The 18,815-nt window shown below is 46.4% G+C and overlaps 2 protein-coding genes across 6 annotated transcripts in view; one reads left to right on the top strand and one right to left on the bottom strand.

The window, feature by feature from the left end:
• lama5 (laminin, alpha 5) overlaps positions 1–18,815 on the top strand; it is a 175,708-nt gene that overhangs the window by 71,018 nt on the left and 85,875 nt on the right. For all 5 annotated transcript variants that reach the window (XR_013289664.1, XM_077554166.1, XM_077554157.1 and 2 more), the window contains exons 18-27: positions 466–518; positions 3,357–3,456; positions 3,613–3,665; positions 3,760–3,865; positions 3,999–4,098; positions 4,237–4,393; positions 7,853–7,991; positions 8,422–8,564; positions 14,780–14,883; positions 14,949–15,102. Coding sequence is in view for 4 of the 5 variants with exons in the window: in XM_077554166.1 (XP_077410292.1) it covers positions 466–518; positions 3,357–3,456; positions 3,613–3,665; positions 3,760–3,865; positions 3,999–4,098; positions 4,237–4,393; positions 7,853–7,991; positions 8,422–8,564; positions 14,780–14,883; positions 14,949–15,102 (1,109 nt within the window). In the remaining variant the exon portion in view is untranslated. The remainder of the gene's footprint in view (positions 1–465; positions 519–3,356; positions 3,457–3,612; positions 3,666–3,759; positions 3,866–3,998; positions 4,099–4,236; positions 4,394–7,852; positions 7,992–8,421; positions 8,565–14,779; positions 14,884–14,948; positions 15,103–18,815) is intronic.
• On the bottom strand, positions 16,077–16,863 carry LOC144056577 (uncharacterized). The gene is made up of 3 exons (XM_077573511.1): positions 16,619–16,863; positions 16,349–16,509; positions 16,077–16,198 (listed from the first exon to the last, which is right to left on the bottom strand). The coding sequence occupies exons 1-3, from the start codon at positions 16,768–16,770 to the stop codon at positions 16,077–16,079; spliced, it is 435 nt and encodes a 144-aa protein (XP_077429637.1). The 5' UTR covers positions 16,771–16,863.

The following is an 18,815-nucleotide window of genomic DNA, read 5'->3' as shown; positions in this document are numbered from 1 at the left end:
ACCGTATTTCCCCAAAATTCAAACAAATAAAAATGTAAACTAATTAAAAAATATATAAATACAATTTATTTTAAAAATCCACAAATCTGCTATAGAAACTAATTAGAAGTAACTGAATTTGTTTATTTTATTTTATTTATTTTAAATAATTATAAATTAAAAGCAAAAACTAATTCTAAACACAAAACAATTCCAACCTGGTGCACACTTGTCCTGAGTCAACACATGACTACTGTCCATCATCACCAACAATCATTACATTCATACACTCTTGGACAAATGTACTTTGACACCACCTAAGTCACACTAACTTTCTAAGGACATTTTTCTTTTGTTACTACAGTAGTCCTTTTAGAACAAGTGTCAAAAAAGCCATAAAAAAACCTAAAATGATTTATGATGACAGCATGAAACTTGCATGACTAATAATGATGACTCATAAAGTGTGTGCGTGTGTGTTTCTAGCTGGCACATGTCATCCTACTGGGTCCGTTCATTACGTCGTTCCTCCTCCAGTGGTAAGTTTTGAAGGTTTTTGGCAACATTGCGCTTCGACTTGATTTGTAAATAATTATTCCTAGGAATGAAAGGCCTTTTTGGTGGCCTCAATGTGCTCCCAAACTCCCAAATGTTTTTATGATCCTGTATTTTGGTTAAAATGTATGCATCTTAGGGGTACTCCAAAAATCACTCTGTAGCTGTCCCCTTTGCAGAAAAACAACCTCAAAGCAAACATCAGATAGGCTTGAACATGAATTTGCTTAAGCAGGGGTACGCGTCCGCAGGATTTGATTCCCTGTCGGCGCAGTGTGTTACTGATGGTAAAGTTTTTCATTTCAGTACAAGCTCTCTGTACTATTCTCATTATTATTTTGACCCCATGGAATGAGATCTTATATGGAGCCCTATACCAGCCTTTTTTCCCCTGTTACTGACCAGATTCTATTTTCCATCAGAATTTAAAAATAAATTACTTTAAAATCCTACAATATGATTTCACAGTTAAAGTGAACTTATGATTCAATTACATACCTTTGTCATCATTTTAAGTGGGAGAACGTGCACAATCAGTGGCTGAAATACTTTTTTTCACCACTGTGTAAATTTGTTCTTACACTGTAATACACATGTACTGAATGTGTATGTATATATGTTTTGACTTGTATCGTAATTTGGATTTTGAAATATATTATATTACTGTATACATATTATATTAACTTATTCACTCCCAGCAATTTTCACTGAAGCAACCCCCTTCGCTCCTGGCTGTTTTACTGGATTTTGACTGCTTTTGCAAGGCCCACAGAATATTGTGTTCTATTGCTATAAAAACATGGAACCTACCAAAATAAACATTACAATCTCTTCTTTCATCAAGAAAAAAGTATATTTGTGTCCATTTCCGTTTTGCAGGAATTATTAGCATTGGAATATCGCTAAGTTTCATCATTATTCACATTCCTGTTGAAAACACTGACAAAAAGAGCTTGTTGTAACATGGCCCTGGCTGATCTCTGATACTCTGCTGCCACCTGCTGGACATTTTTTTGAATGACTTAAATTGCTTTAAGCAACCTCTTAAGGTCAGCAGCTGCATCAAGATCTGTATGCTCTAGCATTAAAAAAAAAAAACATAAAAAAAAACATATACATACGATTTTGGGAGTGAAGGACAAAGTATTAAAAAACATATGTATAAGTTTTTGGGTTTGAATGAGTTAATATTTGAAATACTCTCTGACAAATCCTGTAAAACAATTACAATTACAAATACAATTACATTCTGCCGTAATGGTAAGACAGTATAACAAGGCATTGGTCCCATCAGTCATAGTCTTGTTGAAGGTCTCATATTATTAAACTTTTCAACATGCTAAAATAGTTCTCAAATGTGTAAAACACATGTTTGTGACATGTATTCATCAAAATTGACTTTGGATCTAATATTTTTGCTGTCCCTAAATCAGCCAAAAAAACACTCTGTTTTCGGGGTGTGTCACTTTTATGTAAACAGCTGCACCAGGCCACGCCTAAGCCATACCCTTCTCTCTCGAAGGGGCAGTGATTTCGGTCATGGTAGCCATGTGCTAATGTTGTGAATGGAAACGATTGGCCATGGGAGCAGAAGAAAAGGAAAATACAGACATGTATTTGACACATTTGAGAACTATTTTAATATGTGGAAAAGTGACATAACGTTTTACCATAAGAAAAAGTAGCATAACATCACTACAGAGACTATGTTGTAGGGTTAGTTTGTGATTGTTTAGGCAATGGTTATTTTGCCGTAACCGTCAAATCTCCCGCAAACGCTATTTTGCCGTGAATGTCTCTGAATTGCCGTGAATGCTTGTAGACATTTACAAGCGGTTATAAATAACACAAATGTGCACATTTAGGTCACTGCGGGGTCGCAACGCACAAGCCGTCTTGTCGAAACCACTTAGCGGCAGGTTAGCATCACAAAGTCTAGTCAACAAGGTGGCGAGTTGCCAGTCACGGCAAATTAACCACCGGGGATTGTATCTTGACAAAACAATATGCAACCGCTTCATATTATCCAACCATCGTCTGCTTTATCATATCCAACCTCCTGTAACCAAACAACCTCCACACGACAAATGTAGCTCCCACTTTAGGCACTAAAAATACACCAGTAATATGGTAGAAGTTGCACATCTCTTATTAGAAAGGATAGGAAGGAAGGCTAAATCAAAAATTTTAAACTTACGTCTTTCCTGTTTGCAGTCGTGTCACACTATTGGGACCGATCCATTATGTTTAAACGTGTTGCAAATCCAGCTCTGAACAGGCTTTCACTAACAAAACAGTCCTTTGAGAAATGATGCCGGTAGACGTCCTTCAAAAATAAAATTAATCCACTGTCTTCTCAAAGACTTGGGACAAGGGAAGCAACCACTTTTTCCCGATCATTTTTTCCCCTCTCCACGGAGCATTTGCAAGCAGGGAGAGAAAAAGAGCAGCAGCCAGCTTCTACAATTTCAGTGGGCGTGACAAACTTTTACCAGAGGTGGTGCCACTAACCCGAGGGGGCTGTGTCGAGTCTTTTTGACGTCATTAAGTCACGGAAGTTTAATCTGTCGTTTGAAGCACACATTTAAGAAAGGAGGAGAAAGCTAAAGAAGTCGCGGACTGACTTTTTTCATACCTGGTTGGATTGTAGACAGGCCAGGGATGGATATTATGGATAGAAAACCCCCAAAAGTGCATTTTCATACTATGGGACCTTTAAAGGCCAAGTTAGATATCGTAATTGATTTTTTTTTCCAGTTGTTTTGTTGAAAGTAAGTTAAATAAACTGACTGGCTCCTTCTCCTGACATTCATCCCCACAAGGGCCATTGCGAGTGTCGTGACGGTGTTGAGGGCGTGGCCTGTGACCGCTGTAAACCTCTATATTGGAACTTGTCCCCCGACATTCTTGATGGATGCACAAGTAAGACTTGACATCTAGTGGAAGGCCTCAAGTCCCACTCGTTGCTGTGGCTTGATGAATATCTATGTGTGTGTGTGTGTGTGTGTGTGTGTGTGTGTGTGTGTGTGTGTGTGTGTGTGTGTACATGTCTTTGCGTGTATACGGCTTCCTTTGCAGAGTGTGAATGTAACGTCGCCGGAACGCTGAGCAGTGTTGCCAACTGTGCACAGGTGAGTAAGTCATGTGATCACTGCATGATTGCTGTCATTTTTGTGCAACATTTTTCTTAATTTGTTGGTCAATTTCCTAATTGTATAACCGCAGGACAACGGTCAGTGTCACTGTAAGCCAAACTCCTGCAGCAGCACCTGCGACACCTGCAAAGATGGCTTCTACAACTTGCAGGAGCACAGCTACTTTGGCTGTCAGGGTCAGTCATTGTCTTCTCCCACTTCAGAGCGGCTGTTGACGTTCCTTTCTTGTGCTTATTTGCTGCTTTGTAATGCTTCTTCATGATTTTTTTCCTGCCGTCTTACTTTCCTCCCTACGTGTCGGGCATGTAGGGTGCCAGTGTGATATCGGTGGATCTGAGGGTCAAGCCTGTGACGAGCGGAGCGGCCGCTGTCAATGCAGACCAAATGTGCACGGACCCAAGTGCAACTTGTGAGTCCAAAACCACTTCAGTACACAACACCTCGCAAATACAAACTTCGTAATCATTGTGCAGCAGAGAACAGCGACCTCACACTTTCATGCATTGTTTAATTCAACGATACATTTCTGGTGTGTCCTTATGTGCAGAGCCGCTGTGAATCATTATTTTCCTGACCTTCACTACCTCAAGTTTGAGGCGGAAGATGGCAGCATGTTGGATGGTCGGCCTGTACGCTTTGGCTACGACCCTGTCGAATTCCCTGGCTTCAGCTGGAGGGGTTATGCTCAAATGTCCGCCATCCAGGTCAGGATTTTATTTTTACAACTTGGCAATGGCTGGTGTGTCTCACTCTGCTTTACACCCAGCTATTTCCACTGTAGCAACCTTCTGCGCTTCCGGCTGTTTTACTGGATTCTGACTGATTTTGCAAGGTAGAAATATAGTCGGACTCTCCTCTACACACGGCTTGGGCTCTGGCTGTTATTGGACTTCTGTGCTCGTCACGGATTGTCCATAATGAACGCCATGTTCAAACATAGGGGTGTCCTTTTGTGCACTTGGCACCAGGACACCCTAGGCCGCAGTTCGATGATCGACTTTGTAGTTGTGTCATCGGACTTGCGGCCGTATGTTTTGGCCACTCGGGTGAAGAGAGGGGTGGAGCTGTCAACTGATCATCACCTGGTGGCGTGTTTGCTCCGATAATGGGGGAAGGTGCCGGTCAGACCTAGCAGATTCAAACGTATTGTGAGGGTTTGCTGAGAACGTCTGGAGGAATCCCCGGTCAGAAGGAGTTTTAATCCATTGAGTCCGAGTGGGCCATGTTCTGCACCTCCATTGTTGAGGCAGCTGATCGGAGCTGTGGCCGTAAGGTGATCGGTGCCTGTCGTGGTGGCAATCCTCAAACCCGCTGGTGGACACCAACAGTAAGGTATCCCGTCAAGCTGAAGAACGAGTCTTATCAGGCCTTTTTGTTCTCTGGGACTCCAGAGGCAGCTGACAGGTACCGGCTGGCCAAGCGGAACGCGGCTTCGGCAGTCGCTGAGGCAAAAACTCGGACATGGGAGGAGTTCGATGAAGCCATGGAAAATTACTTCCGGACGGCTTTGAAGAAATTCTAGTCCACCATCCGGCGTCTCAGGACAGGAAAGCAGTGCACCATTAACACTGTGTATATTTTAGATGGGCTGCAGTTGACCTCAACTCAGGACGTCGTGAGTTGGTGGGGAGAATACTTCGAAGTCCTCCTCAACGCCACCGACACGTCTTCCTTTGAGGAAGCAGAGTCTGGGGACTCTGAGGTGAGCTCTCCTATCTCTGGGGTCGAAGTCACTGAGGCGGTTGGAAAGCTTGGTGGCAGGGCCCCGCTGGTGGTGGATGAGATCCGCCCGGAGTTCTTAAAGGCTTTGGTTGTTGTGGGGCTGTTGTGGTTGACACGCCTCTACAACATTGCATGGACATCGGGGACAATGCCTCTGGATTGGCAAACCGGAGTGATGGTCTCCCTTTTTAAGAAGGGGGACCGGAGGGTTTGCTCCAACTATAGAGGGATCACACTCCTCAGCCTCCCTGGTAAGGTCTATTCAGGGATGCTAGAGAGGAGGGTCCCTAGGGAAGTCGAATCTCGGATTCAGGAAGAGCAGTGTGGTTTTACACCATCCAGCTCCACCACCAGCTTTACACCCTCGGCAAGGTCCTTGGTGCATGGGTGTTCGGCCAACCAGTCTATATGTGTTTTGTAGATTTGGAGAAGGCATTTGACCTGCATTGGTCTGCATTACCGGCTGTAAGTCGGATTCGTTTCCAGTGAGGGTTGGACTCCACCAAGGTTGCCCTGAATTTCTAGGCACAGCCGAGGCGTTGAGGGGGTCCAGTTTGGTGTCTCAGCATTGCATCTCTGCTTTTTGCAGATGATGTGGTGCTGTTGGCTTCATCAGGCTGTGATCTTCAACTCTCACTGCAGCACGTCCAAATCCAAGACCATGGTCCTCAGTCCGAAAAGGGTAGCGTGCCATCTCCGTGTCAGGGATGAGATCCTGCCCCAAGTGGAGGAGTTCAAGTATCTTGGGGTCTTGTTCACAAGTGAGGGCAGGATGGAGTGAGAGATCGATAGGCGGATTGGATGCTTCTGCAGTGATGCGGACTTTGTATCGGTCCGTTGTGGTGAAGAAGGAACTGCTCTCGAGTTACCGGTCGATCTACGTTCCTACCCTCACTTATGGTCATGAGCTGTGGTTCGTGACCGAAAGAACAAGATCCCGGATAGAAGCGGCCAAAATGAGTTTCCTCCGCAGGGTCTCCGGGCTCTCCCTTAACGATAGGGTGAGAAGCTCATCATCCGGGAGGGACTCGGAGTACAGCCGCTGCTTCTCCACGTTGAGAGGAGCCAGTTGAGGTGGCTTGGGCATCTGGTTCGGATGCCTCCTGGACGCCTCCCTGGAGGGGTTATTCCTGGCATGTCCCGCCGGCGGGAGGCCCTGGGGACGACCCAGGACACGCTGGAGAGACTATGTCTCTCGGCTGGCCTGGGAATGCCTTGGGATCCCGCTGGAGGAGCTGGTTGAAGTGGCTGGGGAGAGGGATGTCTGAGCTTCCATGCTAAAGCTGCTGTCCCCGCGACCCGACCTTGGATAAGCGGTAGAAGATGGATGGATGGATCTTCTATCTTTCTTTTATAATTACTATTAGTATTTATTTATTTTAGAGCTGTCAAACGATTTTTTTTTATCAGAAAAAAGGCTTTTCTAATAAATATTTTAGCCCACCAAATTAAAAGAGCACGTTATGTGTTAATTTTTTCGACATTTAATGTTAACTTCTTCAACATTTTTTTATCCACTGCACACGGTCATCCTCCTCTTTTTCTAATCACTTAATTACTTGCATAATTTAAAATGAAAAAAATGGCCCCAACAGTTTGACACAAACAAATATTCTGAAATTCTTACGCAAACATTTATTAAATGATTTACTTTAATGCATGTAGTTATGTGTTTTGTTCAAACACAACCTGTGCTACCTTTAATGTAAGTCAAAATTAATAGTGTGATTAATTTACGTTAATATATGATTAATGCGATAATTCTTTTGTTTTTAATTAATTATTTAGCACTTTAACGTTGACAGCACTAATTTATTTATTCATTTATCTATATCTAGCGCTTAGTGTTACCCCACAGCAAAATGCCGACAATAAGATTTCAGTTGGCTTACTTTTAGTGTTCGAACATTGTATGTTGATTGTTCCTGGCTCCTTTCTTTGACTACCTCTAGTGACTGTTTTGCAAAATAAGTGACGAGCAACAGTTTTGGGGGAGAAAGAGATTCTCTCTCCAGAGGAGATTTTTACCCCTACATGACCACACTACAAATGAAGCCACCACTGGCTAATTCAATCATATCAATCACTAAAGTCCAGAAAGATTTGCTTTTCTCTGTTGGAGGTAGAATTTCCTCAACAAGCCACCAAATTAAATGTTGTCAGTTACTTTTGTTGATCTGTGCATGTGGTGCATGGAATGTCTCATTTGTTGTTGAAAAACAATAACTGATTCAAACCCAGATAATTTCCCCCATGAGGCAGATGTGCAAACAGCCCTGCCGCCCTGTTTAACTTTTATGAAAGCAAATCAAAGTTTTAATACAACATGCGAACACATTCATTTGCAACCATCTTTGTGTTATGAAGTTCATGATATGAAGTCTTTTCTCCTCATTGCTTCATCCACTTGTGGCGCCTGGTATTGGTGGGTGCGTATTCAGTCCAAGGTGCTGGTGCCGGTGTGGTTGGGCTCTCCGGACCTCTTCCGCTTGGTGCTGCGCTACACCAACATGGCAGGCGTAGACGTCCGGGGTCGGGTGTCGGTACTGGAAGACGATGGGAAAAACTTCTGTGCCAACTGTGAGTGCTGCTGGTGGCCGCTTCAGTTTCCTCTTCCTCCTCCTCTTCTTCCTGCCGCCAGTTGGGCGTGGCCAGATCTTGGCGCACAAACTTTAAGCTAACTTTCTTCATCAAGTCAAGTCAAATCAAATTTATTTGTATAGAGTAGCCCTTAACTCTTTCACTGCTAGCCATTTTCACCGAAGCAACCCCAAATCCTAAATTTTGACAGATTTTTCAAGCCCACAGAATATTGCGTTATTTTGTTATAAAAACATGAAACCTACCAAAAGAAAGATTAGAGTCTCTTCTTTCATCAGGAAAAAAAAAGTATATCTGTATCTGTTTTGCAGCAATTAGCATTAAAATATAGCTAAGTTTCATCATTATTATTTCATCATTATTCACAAACATGTGAACATAGATGATGATGATGATGATGATCTTCTAGGTACTGAGCAGTCCAAGCAGATTGTGTTCGCTCCCACCACGGAGCCAAGCTTCGTAAGCATTCCCCAGAGCAACTTTGTGGAACCTTTTGTTCTCAACCCTGGAGCTTGGAATGTGCTCATTGAGGCTGAAGGAATTCTTCTGGTGAGTATCATTTGTCAATATGGCGCTTGTGTGCATGTGTAGCGGAGATTAGTTTTGAATAAATAACAAAAATACATTGTTTGGAGAAAAAAGTTTTGACATTTCTCCCAAAATGATCTCCTTAACGTCTTTTCATTTCCCAACAGCAGAAATGCTTTAACTGGTGTAGAAGTTTAGAAAAATAAGTAATTAGTCTGTAATTTGCATCTTAAGGGCGTGTATTTAGCCTACTTGGGGCCGTCGGGTGACTGCGGCGGGAGGTTCAGCTGCGGCTATCATTCAACTGGCTGGGACTTGGCAAGTGGTGCGTGCGCTCGCGAAAACTTTCAATGTAAATTTCGATATTTATAATAAATATTTTTAGAGTCAAGGAGACTTTGGCTGCTTGTGTATGTACAACTACAACCTAAAAATTTTTCAGTTGTCAAGCCGTGTTGACAAATAGCTAACGCGGGCAGCGATGCCATTGTACCTCCTACATGCAGTGGAGCCTTGAGCTCTTAAAGTGACAGTAACTAGACCAATGTTGTCATAACGGGGGGCTTTAGGACCCAGATGCGGGAAGGCAGAGGTGTAGTCCAAAAAAAAAAAAGGGACTTAATTTCTATTGACAAAAAGGTTTCCAAAGTTCAAAAACAAAACAAAGCATGAACTTGAACAAAAAACAGACAGCAACAAAACATGAACTTGAACTTGGGAGGGAACAGAAAACAGGCAGCATGACATGAGGACAAACGTACATACCACAATGCACCAACACAGACAGAGGAGAGACAGCAGACTAAATACACCAACACTAATGACGCAACAAGACACACCTGGACCAGACACAAGTGGCTGAGGGCACTGATTGGACAACACAAGGAAAGGCATGGTCACAATTAACAAGACAAGGAAAACACACAAGGAAAGCAGAAACTGAAAATGACAGAACCCCTCCGTCGAGGGACGGCTTCCAGACGTCCCTTTAATAATTTCAAAAACAGGGTGGGCGGAGGGGGGTCACGGAGGCGGGAACCTGGCACATCCATCAGGGCCCGTCCGGACGGGGGGAGCCCGGCGGCGCCAGTCCGGAGGGCGCCCCGGACGCCACACCGGAGCAGAACGGCCATGGGACGCACAACCCCCGTCCACCCCCATGGACCTGATGCTACCAAGGAAGAGGCGAAGAGACCACGCACGAGAGCGGCCGGGACCAGGAGGCGCGGGGGCTTGAGGCTGCCGTGGAGGCGGCCGACGAGGCGCGAAGACTTGAGGCTGCCGTGGAGGCGGCCGACGAGGCGCGAAGACTTGAGGCTGCCGTGGAGGCGGCCGACGAGGCGCGAAGACTTGAGGCTGCCGTGGAGGCGGCCGACGAGGCGCGAAGACTTGAGGCTGCCGTGGAGGCGGCCGACGAGGCGCGAAGACTTGAGGCTGCCGTGGAGGCGGCCGACGAGGCGCGATGACTTGAGGCTGCCGTGGAGGCGGCCGACGAGGCGCGATGACTTGAGGCTGCCGCGGAGGCGGCACGGAGTCCGGGGGCTGCTGTGGAGCTGATACGGGAACTTGGAGCTGACGCGGAGCCGGTACTGGGGCCGGAAGCTGCTGTGGAGCTGATCCGGAATCCTGGGGCTGCCGCAAAGCCGGGACGGAATCCTGGGGCTGCCGCAAAGCCGGGACGGAATCCTGGGGCTGCCGCAAAGCCGGGACGGAAACCTGGGCTTGACGCGGAGCTGATACGGGATCTTGGGGCTGACGTGAAAACGGGACGGAAACCTGGGCCTGACGCGGAGCTGATACGGGATCTAGGGGCTGACGTGAAAACGGTACGGGATCTAGGGGCTGACGTGAAAACGGTACGGGATCTAGGGGCTGACGTGAAAACGGGACAGAAACCTGGGCCTGACGCGGAGCTGATACGGGATCTAGGGGCTGACGTGAAAACGGGACGGAAACCTGGGCCTGACGCGGAGCTGATACGGGACCTTGGGGCTGACGTGAAAACGGGACGGAAACCTGGGCCTGACGCGGCGCTGATACGGGATCTTGGGGCTGACGCGGAGCTGATACGGGATCTTGGGGCTGACGCGGAGCTGATACGGGATCTTGGGGCTGACGTGAAAACGGGACGGAAACCTGGGCCTGACGCGGAGCTGATACGGGATCTAGGGGCTGACGTGAAAACGGTACGGGATCTAGGGGCTGACGTGAAAACGGTACGGAAACCTGGACCTGACGCGGAGCTGATACGGGATCTTGGGGCTGACGTGAAAACGGGACGGAAACCTGGGCCTGACGCGGAGCTGATACGGGATCTTGGGGCTGACGCGGAGCTGATACGGGATCTTGGGGCTGACGCGGAGCTGATACGGGATCTTGGGGCTGACGCGGAGCCGGCACGGAGTCCGGGAGCTGACGCGGAGCCGGCACGGAGTCCGGGAGCTGACGCGGAGCCGGCACGGAGTCCGGGAGCTGACGCGGAGCCGGCACGGGGACCTGAGGCTCCGACGCGGGGACCTGAGGCTCCGACGCGGAGCCGGCACGGAGACCTGAGGCTCCGACGGCCGACGTGGCTCGGAGACCTGAGGCTCCGACGGCCGACGTGGCTCGGAGACCTGAGGCTCCGACGGCCGACGTGGCTCGGAGACCTGAGGCTCCGACGGCCGACGTGGCTCGGAGACCTGAGGCTCCGACGGCCGCCGTGGCTCGGAGACCTGAGGCTCCGACGGCCGCCGTGGCTCGGAGACCTGAGGCTCCGACGGCCGACGTGGCTCGGAGACCTGAGGCTCCGACGGCCGACGTGGCTCGGGGACTTTGGACCTCGGCTGACGTGGTTCGAGGACTTTGGACCTCGGCTGACGTGGTTCGAGGACTTGGAGCTGCCGCGGAGCCGGCACGGAGTCCGGGAGCTGCCGCGGAGCCGGCACGGAGTCCGGGAGCTGCCGCGGAGCCGGCACGGAGTCCGGGAGCTGCCGCGGAGCCGGCACGGAGTCCGGGAGCTGCCGCGGAGCCGGCACGGAGTCCTGGACCTGCCGCGGAGCCGGCACGGAGTCCTGGGACTGCCGCGGAGCCGGCACGGAGTCCTGGGACTGCCGCGGAGTCGGTACGGGAACCTGGGACTGCCGCGGAGTCGGTACGGGAACCTGGGACTGCGGCGGCCGACGTGGCTCAGGGATCTGAGGCTGTGGCGGCAGACGTGGTTCGGGGACTGAGAACAGCGGCAGACGTGGTTCGGGAACTGGGAACAGCGGTGGCAGACGTGGCACGATAGGGACTTGGGGCGGACGTGGCTGACGTGGCACGATAGGGACTTGAGGCTGCGACGGTAGACCTGGCAGATTAGGGACTTGAGGCTGCGGCGGCAGTCCTGGCAGGGAAAGGGACATGAGGCTGCGGCGGCAGTCCTGGCAGAGAGGCTTGAAGCTGTGGCGGCAGACCTGGCAGAGGACTTGAGGCAGCGGCGGCAGGCGTGGTAGGACAGGGACTTGAGGCTGCGGCTGAACCGATACGGGGACCTGGGGCTGCGGCGGAGCCGACACGGGGACCTGGAGCTGCGGAGGCAGACGTGGCTCGGGGAGTTGCGGCTGGCGACTCCGAGCGCCACCATCTGAAGCCCAACGACGCCCAACTCCCTTAATCAAAGAGGACAGCAGGTCCATTTGGGCGGCCATGGCGTGCTGGAGCTCCTCCTGGCGCGACAGGCGCGCCTCCTGATTCCCCATCATGGCTTTCAGCACTCCCGCTGGGTCCTTCTCTGGTTGGTGCATTCTGTCAAAACGGGGGGCTTTAGGACCCAGATGCGGGAAGGCAGAGCAAGGAGGCAGAGGTGTAGTCCAAAAAAAAAGGGATTTAAGTTCTATTGACAAAAAGGTTTCCAAAGTTCAAAAACATAAAACAAAGCATGAACTTGAACTTGAACAAAAGAGGGAACAAAAAACAGACAGCAACAAAACATGAACTTGAACTTGAACTTGAACTAGAACTAGAACTTGGGAGGGAACAGAAAACAGGCAGCATGACATGAGGACAAACGTACATACCACAATGCACCAACACAGACAGAGGAGAGACAGCAGACTAAATACACCAACACTAATGACGCAACAAGACACACCTGGACCATACACAAGTGGCTGAGGGCACTGATTGGACAACACAAGGAAGGGCAGGGTCACAATTAACAAGACAAGGAAAACACACAAGGAAAGCAGAAACTGAACATGACAGAACCAAAACATGACAAATGTTAGTGTATTTGAGGTGGCTGCCAATATTGGTCTAATTCTGACATATCAGACATTGGACCGATACAAATGATGTCCGAAAACTATTGTTTCAATAATGCCTGAGATGAACTGTAAGCTTAATGGGATCTTCAAAGTTGTTTTGGGGTTGAGGCCAACTTTTGCCCTATTTCATCAGTTGAGATGTGAAACTTCCTCACATTTTAAAGAGTTTAAAAGTGCCGATCCAATCAAGACGATTTGATCTCGATAAAATGCGGTGTGATTCAATACAAGGACGGTTCGATTTTAAAATGGAACGATTCGGTTCGGTTCGATTCAGTAGGATCACGATTCAGTTCGATTCAGTGCAACGATTATTTGATTACTTGACAACTAGTCAACTGCCAAATTCATTTATAATTATTTTGATACACCATTAATCATTTCAATATCTTGTTTAATTTAAAATGATCTAAATCTCATAATTTGCACATTTGCAAACATCTGCTTTTATTTTGGAAAACAGCGATCAACATTTTTGCATATGTAATGCTCCGACATGTTACAGGCCAAATTAGTAAGTATCAGTCTTTTAAAATGCTATTTTAACATGCATCTGCCTAATAAAATGCAACACTTGTAAGTATTGATGGGCCAGTACCAGGTATCTGTGCTAATACCAGCCTTATTTTAAGGTTCTTAATGTTTAGGCAATGTTTTTTTTTAAACATTTGAGTATGATTTTTATTCAATATTTTTCAATACATTTGAATGTAATAATCATCACACATAACACATTTATTTTCCTAAATTTAAGCACAGTGTTAATGTTTGTTGCAGTGGCTTACAATAATAAATACCTTATTTTTAAGAACACTCAGCTCCAGAATGTTATTGTATTATGATGCTGGTCCAAATGGTGGTACAGTGACATTTGTATTAATTTATTTTTGTGTCTATATATATATATTCAACGACACAAGAAAATAAAATTAAACGGGTTCCAAAACAGTTCATAACCACGCACCTATTGATGTTCTACCTTCGTGCTCGTCATCCCTCCGCAATCTTGGCTGACTTACCACTTGTAAAAGCGTCTGATTATCTTTCTTTTACACACTTAAGTTAAAAAAAAGTTTGTGTATTCCTCGTCGTGTCAAAGCCAGGGGACGCAGCAATTAAGATCTGACAAGGGTTTGTGTCCTGGACGGGCTAAATAGTTGTCTGCCATGTCATCTTTCGTTTCCCCCCCGCAACTTTCGAGCGAGCCCAGGGCGACAGAACGGCTTGTTTGCTAATACTCGCTAGCAGTAGCATGCTGCGCCGGCAGATATAAGCAATGCGTCATTGGCTTGGAGCGATGTTGTGAATGAACTGTAAACAATCACGTGAGTCACTGGCCGCATCAAGGATTGTGGGATTACTGTATGCAAATTGCATATGGCCATGTTTTTTTCCCCCTCCTCGTCATTGGTGACGTGGCAAACGGGGAGCGTGCACCTTGTAAATTGTACCAGCAACATAAAATCGATTTATAACGTTTTGACCGGGCCATCGGCCAGTTCAAGCTATTTTTAGACCGATTCATTAGTCCGTATGCCGGTGAATTCACATCGTTCAAATCAAAACCGGATTTCCGGTTCAAAGCGTTTTTTCTTACACCCATTTCTACTGAGGGCTTTTTTGAAAATGGCAAAATGGACATCTCACATACAATTTTTTTTTACCAGGTCTAATGTGCGTGCTGAGTTAACATAGTTTTCACTCATGTTTACATAATCACTTGAGGTAATTTCTTTTTGCACCAAATGAGATTTGGTGTTTTTTCCTAGGGATGCACGATTACTATCAAACCGATATATATCGGACCGATATTGGCGGGATATATATATATTATATATATATATATATATATATATATATATATATATATATATATATATATATATATATATATATATATATATATATATACTAATGACATAATAACCTTCTTATTATTCTGCTCAGGATTTTTTGGTCCTTTTGCCCAGCGCCTACTACGAGGCGCCCATCCTGCAAATGCACATCACAGACCCATGCATGTTCAGCTCTCCACCGGACGCCAGCCTCAAGTAAAAATGTTTTTTTTTTTTTTTTTTTGCTACCAAATATTTTTACCTTGTTTATGTCCCTGCAGCTGTCTCCAATACACATACTTGTCTCTGGATGCATTCCCCTCTGTGTCTGGCAATGATGCCATTTGTCGCCAAGACAACCACCTGCCACGACCCTGTCCTACCGAAAGGGTCACACCTCGCCATCCTGACATGGCTGTCTGCGGCGGCTATGACGTAAGAGCATGAAATGCCTGTGTTTGTCTCTTGGTCTGCATTTACACACCAAACCTAAAATTATAGATGTATTTCGCTTTAAATATGATGTAAATATTAGGGGTGTGAATTGCCTAGTACCTGGCGATTCGATCTGTATCACGATTCATAGGTCACGATTTAATCCCGATACAAATCTATCAGTCGATTATTACGATTTGTTCTTTACTAAAATTTAGAAAATACTCATCAGTAAACTTGTACACTGTAAGATTTGTATGAAAATGTATTTATTTATCTGAAACTTCAGGCTTAATACTGTGAGCCGCTGTATTTAACAAACAGGTTGCAATCTGTTTCATGTTTGAACAGCATTGGCTTAATGTTCCATTAATATGACATTCTTCCATGCTTAAAGTGTCAGACATTTTGTTGATTATTTCCGTTGATTATTTCCATCACAAATTTATGTTTAAACATCGATTCGGCCGCATATTGAATCGATACGAGAATTGCGTACTGTAACATTTTTTTTAACACCCTTAGTTAATATGCTACAGTAGAGGAAAGGTGTAAAGAACATTATCAATGAACAGTTACATCACAAAAAAATAGAATGTCATGAAAAAGTTCCATATTTATTGTCAGACATTTCAGAAAGTGAAACTCATTATATAGAATCAAGCTGCGGCACATTGATGCAGTAATCATTTTTGTTTAGCCTCATGTGATGTTCACATTTTTTGAGACACTGAATTTTAAGCATTACCAGCCTAACCCTAACCCTCAAAACATACAGGCTGTTGTCAAGGAATTGTAGTAATATTAATAAAATAAAATAAAAAGGTATAATAAGTTGAGCAGACTGGACGCCCTCCTGACCCGCCCCATTGATGGGCCGGTCCCCCTCCCGCCCCATTGATGGGCCGGTCCCCCTCCCGCTTGAGAGAGATGTTTGTGCAGCTCCCAGTAGTCCAGAGGGTTTGACACCCTGCTTATGTTCGGTTCCCGAGGTAAGTGTGGACCTCCACAGTCGCATCTGCGGTCTCACTCTGGGTCCTCGTCTGGGTCCTCCTCTGCATGATTGTGTGGTCCAATCGCCGCCACAGTTTGTCACCTAAGACACAACAAACAGACTAACAGCCAACAGGCAGTTCTGGCTGCCCATCGTAGAGATGGGAGCAAAAGAATGCCTTATCCCACAATAATGTACTGCTGCTCATTTCCTATTGCTTAATTAACACCATTAGAATGTGTCGAATATTACCTTGCGCCACAGGCTGGGAAGCTTCTGATGTGTCCGGTTGTGTTGATGAAGAGGAGGAGGGGGAAGATGCCCTTTGCTGGATCACTGTCACACATTCAGCTGTGAGCCTCCTCTCAGCCTCTTGTGCTTTATTGGGGCTAAAGAAGCCTATCTTCTTGTACCTGCAAATGACAATGAGACTCATTGCAGTTGTGAACTGTTCAACAAGAGGCAGTTGCTCATTTGTTGGTACTAGTAGACAGATGAGAAAAACAGACAACTGATACAAACCTGGGATCCAGCAGTGTTGCCAGTGACATGATGCTCATGGCTTGGAGGTTGTAGAGCTTGTCCCTCAGTTGCTTTTTAAGACACTCAACCATTGCTTTGCTCTGCTCCATTTGTATGGCTCCCATGTCATCCTCCAAGGTGTGGTGCAGCATGGCCAAAAGTGGTATGACCTTGGACCCAGACACTCTCCTCTCCTCTGAGAGCTCTACGGTGGCATCATTAAATGGGGACAGCACCTGCGGACTCTCAGAAATGAACCTCAACTGGTGGGATGTGAGTGGGGTAATGTCAGTGTTTAGGCCTGCCAGGGCTGCTCCTACGGCTTCCCTGAGGTTGTACATGCCCTGCAGCATGTGTAAGGTGCTGTTCCAGCGTGTCTCCACCTGAAAATAAAAGGTCATTATTGTTTGAAAGGAGAGTGGAAGCAGTTATGGATGTCAACTTACCTCTTGACTGAGCTTCAGCACAGGCTCTGTAGGCTTTATTTGCTCCTGCACCTGTGTCAGCCTTGTCTATAAAAAAAATAAAATAGGAAACAAAACATTATTTAAGTCATTCAGCATTAATTTGAATACTGCTGTGTAATAAAGGAATTCACCTTTGCAGTTGTACTGCTTTTGAAGTAGCCAACTATACTCCTACACTGAAGACGGATCTCAGACAGCTCAGTGTTTTCTGCCAGAGCCTTCTTCACTATTAGATTTAATGTGTGCGCCACACAAATTGGATGAAGTTGTCTGGCACATGTTGGCTGCACCATCTGTCACAAGGCACGCAACTTTGGTGGCAATGCCCCATTGGGCCGATTTAACGGCAGCCATGTTCTCAGCTGTATGGCGGTCAGGGAAATGGAGCACACCTAACACAGCTGAGTGCAGAGAGGTTTGCTCATCAATGAAATGACAAGTGACTGCCAGGTATGCATCTGTGTTGATGCTGGTCCACATATCTGCTGTAATGCTCACTGCAGTGCAAGCTTGCACTTCACCTTTTGAAATACCAGCAAGTAGAAGAAAGACATTAAAACGAGGGATACACTGTGTTGTCACAATAATTTCCAATATATATTCACACTGGTTATTATAATTTGTACCTTTTTAGGAGAGATCTGCTCGAAATGATCCGAGACAGGGGATGTTCTCTTCTTTTTCGTTGCGGGTGCGTCCATTGCAAAGCGAATCCGATTGAGGTTTGAAGATGCGAGTTGGATGTGTCAGTGTCACCTGTGACCTCATTGTCGTCTCGGTGCGCCATTTTATGTCGAATCACCCGCAAAACTATGTGTTGGCGATGACGTAGGAAGCCCGTCTCGCGAGGTTTCGGACGTAGCAACGCGCGTTCCGAGGCTTCGGGCGTGGCCACAAGCGTTCCGAGGCTTCGGGCGTGGCCACAAGTGTAACCAACACATGCCTCGATGCGCGCTTTGCAGATTTTTTTCCGGTTTACTCGGCACACGCATCGGCGCCTCGGCACAGTAGGGCACATCACTACTGTCACGTCACTCTTGGTTCAGTCCAGTCATGTCAATTCCAATCCAGTCAGGTCAAGTCCAGTTTAGTCAAAGTCTTGGTTTTCCTGCCCACTTGTTGTTTACTCATTACTAGTGATGGTAAACTGAAGCATCATGAAGCAATGAGGCCTTCCATCCAACTGGTTCGCTCCTGGGCCGAAGCATCATGAGGCTTCATTTGTTCTATTGCGCCATCATGTGGAAAATAAATGTCATGACAGACAGTGATTAAAATGATACCATGGATTTGATGTGGTCAAAAGGGCAGGTAGTTGTGATGTGAATGAATGTGCGTGTGGTACTTGAAAGAATGATTGCTTTATTTTAGACATTGACAAATAAACAAGGAACAAGATACACCTTTCATTCATTTTTATTGAGGAAAACTAGCATTTCCAAAGTTTTTGGCTTTAAACGGTTTCTTTTTTTGGATAGGATTTCTCCTGCTTTTGAAAATAGTCTTTCGCAAGGGACGGCTGAGGCTGGGGCAGAGAAAGGTTATTGCTAGTTTGTAGCGGTTTTGGTAAACATGTTTGTGCAGCTCCCAGTAGTCCAGGGGGTTTGACATCCTGCTTATGTTGGGTTCCCCTAGGTAAGTGTGGACCTCCGCAGTCGCATCTGCGGTCTCACTCTGGGTCCTCCTCTGCATGACTGTGTGGTCCAATCGCCGCCACAGTTTGTCACCTA

This window comes from Vanacampus margaritifer, chromosome 1 (genome assembly GCF_051991255.1).
Source record: "Vanacampus margaritifer isolate UIUO_Vmar chromosome 1, RoL_Vmar_1.0, whole genome shotgun sequence".
Taxonomy (NCBI): domain Eukaryota; kingdom Metazoa; phylum Chordata; class Actinopteri; order Syngnathiformes; family Syngnathidae; genus Vanacampus; species Vanacampus margaritifer.
The sequence above is the reverse complement of the archived record's forward strand: the minus strand, read 5'-3'. Positions and strand labels throughout refer to the sequence as shown.